Source organism: Austrofundulus limnaeus, unplaced genomic scaffold (genome assembly GCF_001266775.1).
Source record: "Austrofundulus limnaeus strain Quisiro unplaced genomic scaffold, Austrofundulus_limnaeus-1.0 Scaffold367, whole genome shotgun sequence".
In the NCBI taxonomy this organism is placed as follows: Eukaryota; Metazoa; Chordata; class Actinopteri; order Cyprinodontiformes; family Rivulidae; genus Austrofundulus; species Austrofundulus limnaeus.
In genome coordinates this window covers 328,586-337,869 of record NW_013952769.1, presented here as the reverse complement: position 1 = coordinate 337,869, position 9,284 = coordinate 328,586, and the positions used below count along the sequence as shown (strand labels likewise).

The 9,284-nt window shown below is 42.8% G+C and overlaps 1 protein-coding gene across 2 annotated transcripts in view; it reads right to left on the bottom strand.

The window, feature by feature from the left end:
- LOC106528270 (neuromedin-U receptor 1) overlaps positions 1-5,539 on the bottom strand; it is an 8,540-nt gene extending 3,001 nt beyond the window's left edge. The window contains exons 1-3 of one of the 2 annotated variants that reach the window (XM_014023400.1): positions 5,062-5,539; positions 2,937-3,641; positions 2,528-2,761 (exon numbers count right to left, since the gene is read on the bottom strand). In XM_014023400.1, the coding sequence (XP_013878854.1) occupies positions 2,528-2,761; positions 2,937-3,641; positions 5,062-5,239 (1,117 nt within the window). In that variant the 5' untranslated portion in view covers positions 5,240-5,539. Of the gene's footprint in view, positions 1-1,336; positions 1,597-2,527; positions 2,762-2,936; positions 3,642-5,061 lie in introns of those variants that run through there. The other variant, XR_001311477.1, reaches the window with a different exon arrangement.
- Positions 5,540-9,284: the final 3,745 nt, after the last annotated feature.

Genomic DNA, 9,284 nt, shown 5'->3' with positions numbered 1-9,284 from the left:
GAGACACCCTGTCCTACCTGAGACACTCTGTCCTGAGACACTCTGTCCTACCTGAGACACTCTGTCCTACCTGAGACACTCTGTCCTGAGACACTCTGTCCTACCTGAGACACTCTGTCCTACCTGAGACACTCTGTCCTGAGACACTCTGTCCTACCTGAGACACTCTGTCCTACCTGAGAAACTCTGTCCTGAGACACTCTGTTCTACCTGAGACACTCTGTCCTACCTGAGACACTCTGACCTACCTGAAACACTCTGTCCTGAGACACTCTGTCCTACCTGAGACACTCTGTCCTACCTGAAACACTCTGTCCTGAGACACTCTGTCCTACCTGAGACACTCTGTCCTGAAACACTCTGTCCTACCTGAGACACTCTGTCCTGAGACACTCTGTCCTACCTGAGACACTCTATCCTACCTGAAACACTCTGTCCTGAAACACTCTGTCCTACCTGAGACACTGTCCTGAGACACTCTGTCCTACCTGAGACACTCTGTCCTACCTGAGACACACTGTCCTGAGACACTCTGTCCTACCTGAGACACTCTATCCTACCTGAAACACTCTGTCCTGAAACACTCTGTCCTACCTGAGACACTGTCCTGAGACACTCTGTCCTACCTGAGACACTCTGTCCTACCTGAGACACTCTGTCCTACCTGCTGCCCCTGACTCTCTGTATCCAGCTCCTAGAGATAGATTAAGTATCAGGTATTTTACTGCCACCTGAAGTCAGTCAGCTTTAAAAACTCAAGAAAATGAAATAACATGAATAAATACCAGATTACTATATTTTCTTTGCATCATTTCACTGTTAAAAAGGAAAGGTTTTCTGACCATGAAGCTGTTTTTATGCAGAAAATACAGAAACTAAAAGAAACTTAAACTTTTTTTAATGTGATGAATTTATTCGTGCTAATTTAAATGTACTGCTATAATATTTATAAGCTTTACTATATTCAATTCAATTCAAAAATACTTTATTGATCCCAGAGGGAAATTAACTGTATTATACAGGTGTACTGAAGCAGGTAGACTAAATAACAGAAATATTTGGTGATTTATGAATGTAAATTACAATCAATAAATATCAGAGTGAACTTGGACTCAATTTTAGGATTAAACTACAGTTTAACTGATTAAAAACAATTCAATAATAGATTAAATGCTATCACTAAAAGTGATCACTAACATCAGCTATGATTTGTAACTATAGCAGCAAGCTAATATTTCATAAGAAAAACAGCTGCCCTGTGGACTTGTTTCTGGTTCTTTGTAAAGAATACAGTTTGATCAAAAGTTGGATGTTCTGTTAATGACTCTGACGTCACCTGCAGCAGCTCCAGGAGCACTGAAAAGTCATCACCACGTTGTGTCTCTGCACTGTGTGTGCGTCTCAGTGAGCTGGAGGGAGGGCATCGGACTCCGGGACATGCAGCAGCTCTGACGAGGTGCATTGACCACACCAAATTGTTAATATTTAAAAGTTGTAGAGCGACCAAAACTTTTAACCAGCTGAGCAGGCCAGCCAGTCAGCAGGCAGACCACAGGAAACCTCCCAGTTCTGTCTGTCCAGGTCTGCCCGTAGCTCTTTCAGCTGTGTCTGCGTTCCACACTTCCTGGTTGCTGTCGGGCAGACTAAAACAGTTTGCGCCTCCGAGAGGGGGGTCCCCTGAATGTCCAATATGGTGTGGACAGTAAAATAACGTTCATTCTCTCAGTTTATGTCATCAATATATTTGAAATAAATTACTACACCAGTTAATTGAAGGGCCCATTTCATTTGGGAAAAAGTAAATAAGAAATAAAATCAGGACTTCCATGGGCCCCTCTCCCTTCTTGGGCCCTGGGTAGTCAGGTCCACATTTCCCCCCACTTCCATGCCCATGTCTGCTGTTATAGACTTAGACTGCTGGATCACAAACTGAGCACATTTCCTCACTCTGCTGTTGTCTTTAGTCTGTCTTTTCTGCATGTTTATTGTAATTATTTCTATCATGTTTTTTCTTTGTCTCTTCCAGAAGAAGGTGCACCTGGACCAGTCCCGGACCAGTTCTTTTACATTTGTCTGTGTCTCTTTCCTGTCCCTCAACCAGCCGGTTGAGGCAGATGGTCTCCTGTCCTGAGCCTGGTTCTGCTGGAGGTTTCTTCCTGATTAGCAGGGAGTTTTTCCTCTCCACTGTTTGCTCAGGATGGGAGACTMTGATGAAGTGATTCAARGCAGCCTGCTGGTTTCTTCTTTAGYTTATTATTTTTATGTACAGTGCCCTGAYACAACATATGTTGTGACTTGACGCTATATYAATAAACTTGAACTTGAACTTTTTAGTTAAATACAACTGGTCCTTCYAGGGCCACCATAATGCTCATATAGCTCTCAGTGAAAATGAGTTTGATYACCCTGGCCTAAAGWCTTGCACTATGACTATTACTGTTGCAGAGTAGTGCAAACATTTTTGATTTCCTTCATCTTAACTTTAACCTTCTGTTTTAGGAGAATAGTTTAATGAAATGGCACTCACAGAGCATTTTGGTAACCTGCAGGTTGCGCTTGGTCAGCCTCTGCTTGTGGGACTTGAAGACTTTGTCAGGATCAAAGCTGCAATTAGTCCCCATGACAGTCATCAGCTTCTCCCGGTACAGCTGCAGGCCAATGAGCAAGTAGAGAATGCTAATGATCAACATGGGGAGAAAGAAGAAGAGCAGCGTAGAGATCAGGATGATCAGGRTGTATATCCAGGTGGGCTTGACCACATCTGAGGATGGAGGTAAAACAGAGAGGGATAGACACATGATGGGCATGAGAGAATCATAAAAAAATCATTTCAAAACATGCCTCTGATGAGTAATATGTGCACTGTGTCATGTTAAAGRATAAGCTAACTAAAGTTTGTAAAAGCTCAAAGGATAAATGGAAACGTCTTTACGTACGACAGATGGCAGAGCGGGGAAATTCTCGTCCAAACTTCGGAGGTAACACCACAGTCCCGTGCAGACTGGTGTTGGGCATGGCGCACAGCATGGACAGCCCCCACAGCGTGACAATGACTCTCTTAACGTGAGTACCCGTGGTCATGTGTTTGACTTTCAGGGGATGCACCACYGCGATGTAGCGTTCCACGCTAAGAGCCGTCACGTTAAGTATGGAGGCYAAACAGACGGTCTCAAACAGAAAGATTTTGAAGTAGCAGCCCCCCTCCCCGAGCAGGAAGGGGTAGTTGTGCTTCATCTCGTAAAGCTCCAGTGGCATGCCCAGCAGCAGCACCAGCAGATCGGACACCGCCAGACTGAGCAGGTAGTAGTTGGTGGGCGTCTGCATTACCTTGTAGCGTAAAATGACCGTACAAGTCAGGGCATTGCCCAGGACCCCCACCGTGAAAATAACAAGGTAGGTGGCACACACAGGAAGAAACCAGGGGGACTCTAGAGGACCTAGGCGCTCGGCGAGGTACTTCTCCTCGTTCACACACATTTCCTTCACATCTTCTTCTGTAGCGTTAGCTAAAAGCCAGGACATATTCACCCCGCAGATCACAGCGTCCTCCGGGCAGCTCACCTCACTGAAAACTGTAGCAGCAAGAGAGCATTTCATTTTCAGCATCCAGGTGAATAAAGCAGGTCCTGTAGAGGTTAAACCTAGAAGGAAAAATAGAAAAAAATACAAAGAATTTCTTAGACTTATTGGTTAACAGATTTTACAAAGTTTATTTTATCACAAAATATGTAACGACTTGATTTTTTTTCTAAGAGATAAAACAGATTTTTACAGTTTTATACTTTTCTTTCAAAGGAAAAATCTTCAAAAAGAAATTCTTTCTGTCTGGAGTTTGCATGTTGTCCTTGTGTTTGTGTGGGTTTTCTCCGGGTACTCCGGTTTGTCCCACAACACAAAAACACGTACAATAATACACAATTTTTTTGTTGTTGTTCCACTCTCTGAAGTAAGACACTTTTTCCTTCTCTCCTGCCCTTCCTCATCTTCCCTGCTTTGCTACTCGAAGCCTTCTCTACGTTTTCATCTGAAACAAGAAATTATGGATATTTTTATTTTTATGGATTTGGTTCGCTGGTCTCTTAATAATTTTTTGGAACAAAGTTTTTTCTTCCATGGGAGGACATGTCAAATGTGGGGCCTCTGTTCTACTCTGTTCTGGATGTATATTTGGATTCCGATCACTGGATTCTACAGATTGGCTTGGTGATTTCCTGGTGTTCTGCAAAACAGTGTCGGTGGCTTCATTTCCTGGCTGTCTGACCATTATGAAGGATTGTTGTTCTTTCAGCACTCGGACTTTTGCCTTGTGCGAGCTGGACTTGGTCTGCAAGCGGTTCTGCTGAGGGTCGTGGGCCGGCTGTGGTTGCTGGACTTTGCTGGCCAGATGGAATTGATCTTTGAGAAAGCTGAGAGCTCAGCTCAGCGGGATTGTCCACACTATTTGTCTGATTGGATTCAGTACATTGAGATGTACCAGCAGACATTAAAACAGATGGAAAATTGTTATTGTCTGCCTAACCTAAACAGTTCTTCTGTTCCAAAACAACTGATTACAGATTTGGCTCTCCTCTACATGGCCTTGAGCTGTTGACTAAATTCTTCCTGGTTGGATTTCATCGACTGAGGGTCTGCCCCCCCCCACCCGCCTGTGATCTGGTTCCTGGAGCAAGCTGAGGGCCGCACAGAATGAACACTTAACATCCATAGTCTGAACTATGGCTGTGCTGGTTTTGGGGACTCGATTCTTTGGGCTCATTCTTCAAATATTCACACAGGTGCATACAACACTCATGGCTTCAGATACACGCCCCCCTAAACTCACTTACTCCTCTGGCTAATAAATGTGCTCTATGCAGAGTTTTTTTTATAAACACCAGTGTGTCACATTGTTGATATAATATGATGTTTTTTCCCCTCATCTTCCCTTTGTTATGATTTCACCATTTTGTTCATTTAGTCCCTGTCTGCTCATGTTCTCTGCCCTCCCTGTCACGGACTCATGTAATCAGCTCATTCAGTTCACCTGTTTCTCCCACTATTTACTGTAAGGCAGCCACCTACCTCTGCCCAGTGCCAGATTATCATTAGCTCTGTCTATGATCTTCCAGCGTTCCTTCCTCATGCCTTGCTCTTGTCCTGTGATCACGACCCRYTTTTTGTCCTCTGGTTCCCCGACTCCTGCCTTTGCCTCTGACGGATTTTTCCTGCCATCTGCCTCCTTGATTACGACCCTCGCCATTCTCCTCGGATTAACGGGTCTRGTCGCACCCCTTATCGGTACCGTCAGTCATCAGATCTTCTGGCTCTTGACCCCTGCCTGTCTTCCGGATTACTGGATATTGTCCAACCCCATCTGCCTGGTAAATAACGACCTTCTGTGTTTGACCTTCTTCCATCTCACGACCCTGTCTCAGAATCATGGAGTTTACCAAGCCAACAAAAAAAAAAAAAAAAAACAGTGACGTCACTTCCCTCCAGAACTAACCTCAAGTAACCGGAGTTTCTGGTCGGACCAATTCAAAGACGAACAGGTTGGTGGAATTTATCTACATTTCCACTATTTACAAAGTTTGTGCTTCAACTAATCCTGTTCTCCTCTGCCTAGATTTGTTGGGTCCAGATCCAGCCCAGAACAAAAACCTTGCCTTTTCAAAAGCTGTGCTTATTAAACATATTAAACCTTTTTTGTTGTCCGACTGTWTTTCASTGCTCAAAGTTCCAGTCGTGCCACCCTTGTGTGGTCTTTAGTTTTTCTTTTAAGGGTTGCACCTCCTCGTGATGTCTTCATGAAGATGATCCTTGCTCTGTGCAGAGGTCTGTGGCTGTATGACCCAGAGCACCTGTTCTCCTATGTTTGTTATGTTCTGTCTTCTGAGTAGGTGGTCTGAACTGTAATTTCATTGTGCTCTCTACAATGACAATAAAGGTCTATCTTATCTTTAATATTTTACCTTCAGGCCAAGGCCGCTCTTGAGTGCCTGTGATCTCAATGGTATTAAATAACAATAAAACAAAAAAATGAACAAAATCAAATATCTGGGTTTTTCTAATGAGGACTTTTTGATGTCATTTTAAAGAGTAAACCTCAAATAATGTTTGGGTATTCAAATTTATCAGCAGAAATAATTAAAAGCTTTACTAATGTGCAGATAAAATGACTAAACTCTCAACAGTGGACAGAGTGGAGAGTGGACGGAATGGAGAGACAGTGACAGAGAGAAGCAGAGGCACAGAGACAGGCCAGGTTGTTCTGTGTTTCCTGTTGTTGCAATAAAACTCAGCTGATCATCTCACCGAGTACCTTCATTCTTGGACCACGTATTTCTGTCTTAATTAAATAAATATTGCCATAACAGTTGGCGTTGTCAGCAGAGACCACTAGGAGATCGACAGACCAAGGCCACATTGCAGGTGGACTGATATGAGTGAGGACTGGACTGCTCAAGACCGTGTCTCCAGCTGGATGAAAATAACTTTTTTATGGTAAATTTTTAACAACAGAGATACGCTGGTGACGATCGTGATGGATGATGTTGAATAAAAAAGAACACTTAATTTTTATTTTTGGCTGAAGAACCTGAGAAGATTTTTGAAACCTCATCTGTTGAGAGTGAGTAAAAGCTACAAGATGCCTCCTTACTTTTCCAAAGAGGATTTCTGCCAGCTTCTCCAAAAGGTGACAGTGTTGGAGCTCAAGATTCATCGTTTGGAAGAGATGAATGCTTTGGAGAACTCAACATGTGTTAAAAAATGGGTGAGAAGGCTGAGAMGAGAMATCAACATGGAGAGGAGATGGAAGCTGCTTCTGAGTGTAAAACTGTATGGAACTCTCTGTGCCAGACCAAAAAATCTCTCAGGAAAGAATCAGCACTTAGATGACATCAAATGGCCAGAATTACAGAGAAATGCCTTTTCTCCTACAGCAAGGAGAAGAAAGCAACAGGCTGTAATCAAAACAACTGATAACGGCCAAAGAAATGAAGCAGTCTTTCTTCAAAACAGATTCACACCACTGGAAGAAGCATGTGAGTCTGAACAAAGTTCACTATCTGATCTTAGTGAGGGATCTGAGACCTGATCCAGATCCAGCCCAAAGCCAAAGCAAGTCCAAAAAGAGACTTTCAAAAATCAAGAAATGCTGATCATCACAGATAAAATGGTGAATGAGATCAGAGGCTTCTGGAACAAGAAAAAAGTCAAAAGTTCTGAGTTTAGCTGATAAAGTGTCTGACCTCACAGAGAAGATTCTGCAAATAACAGCTGAGTATCCAACTCTGAAGACCCTCATCATTCATACAGGAAGTGATGAAGTGATGAACCGACAGTCAGAAATCCTGAAGAAGGATTTTATTCTGCTGCTGAATGCAGTTAAAAATCTCAACATGGATGTGTTCATCAGTGGGCCCATTCCTACAGCCAGAGGAGGGGCCAAGAGGTTCAGTAGACTGTTTGCCCTTAATGGCTTTTTGGAAAAGTCCTGTGCTGACCACTCTGAGTTTTGTGGATAACTTTGATCTCTTCTGGGAGAGAAAATATCTCTTCAAGTCTGATGGGCTGACTCTGAATCAAACTGGAGCACAACTTCTGGCTTCAAACATGAAGTATTTCCTGAACAAAGTTCTGGTTGGAAACAAACAACAGGAAAAACCACAACAGCTGARGTCTGAAGGACAGCTGGAGAAAACTATGATATCAGTGGAACACAGCGTGCCAGTTACTGATAAGGAGATTGCTTCAGAATCAGAACCAGAGAGAGAGGAGTTACTTCAAGCTGCAGAACCAGAAGAACAACTGGATTCATRAGCATCACAAACAGAGGATCTCTTGTCCTCTGAGACTCCAACAGGACATCAAGTGGAATGCCCCCTCCTGGATTTTACTAACAACATGAAAGAACCTGGCGAGATTAATATCAAACAAACGCCATGCCCAAATCCAGCTAACTCTCATCTTCCAGCCCCAGGAACTAAACCAAGATCTACAAAGATTCACAGAGACGGATTTTTTCAAAACATCATTTTCAAATTTATCTAACATGTCAGAGCCTGTAGGATGATTTAAAAAGCAATAAATAACACCAAACAGCCATCTTCCAACCTGTTCTGCCGCTAGAAATAAGTTTTGAACTTTTTCCTCACTCCTTTCCTCCTGCTTTGCAGCGGGCACTTTCATATCCGCAGCCGACACCCCACGCCCACACTCCCGTGGGTGCGAGTTGTACGGATTTTTTGCGAAATTTACTGATTTTTGGGGCTCTTTATACAGGTAAATGTCCAAAGAGGTTGACATGTACGCTGTAGCAAAACAAATGAGGCCAGTAGTAATATGGAAAAAGCCCTCGGCTGTGTGATCATATAAATGAAATGTGTTAGACTGAAGCTGTTCAGGTAAAAATGTATCTTTGATGTGCTGAACTGCACATTAATGTGAAACATTGTAGGCATGATTTAAAACACACAGCTAAAACTGTATAATTTAAAGTTTAGTTTAAGCATGTAAAAAAACCTAGGATCATGAAAAAGTGAGGACAACTGTGTCGTAAGTTCAAAGATCGGACAAACATTAAGGGGCGGAGCAGAGAGAAAACATTACATCATTGAAACCGAAGCCAAGAAGGTTCCAGAAGAGGGAAACACGGGTGGACCTCGACAACAGAAGACAGCCCYAAAGGAGGCTCCAAGGAGGAGACATCGTCTATAAATTCGACAGCATTGCTTTGTCTAGGTCAGTCAACGCGTGGTCCGGACTGGCTTGACTCAAAAGTTTATGGAATGTCAGCTGTTTTTGGGGCATAAAATAAACCTTTTTAAAAACTTGCATCGAAGCCTACTCTCTCATCATTTGGAAACCTCCTTTTTGGGTGATTTTTTTGCATTGGAACTAGGATTTCACTCTTTAAACTTTTAAGAGAACTAAAACTAAATAATTATAAATCTAAGTACTGTATTTTGGAAAAAATACACTACATGATCAGGTCTTTAGTTTTACTGAGGTCCAGACTGGTCCACAGAGGTGATCAGGTCTTTAGCTGTCCTGAGGTCCAGACTGGTCCACAGAGATGATCAGGTCTTTAGTTGTCCTGAGGTCCAGACTGGTCCTCAGAGGTGATCAGGTCCTTATGTAAAGTTCCTAAACTGTGGAACCAGCTACTCTTTGGTATCAACTCTTGGTGTTTATATATGTCTCATATCCAAACACTTTTATAATCACTGGTTTTTAATAAAACATGGTTGTTGACATGAGCAATACATTCGACCTAAACCAGCATTTAATCAGCTCCACAT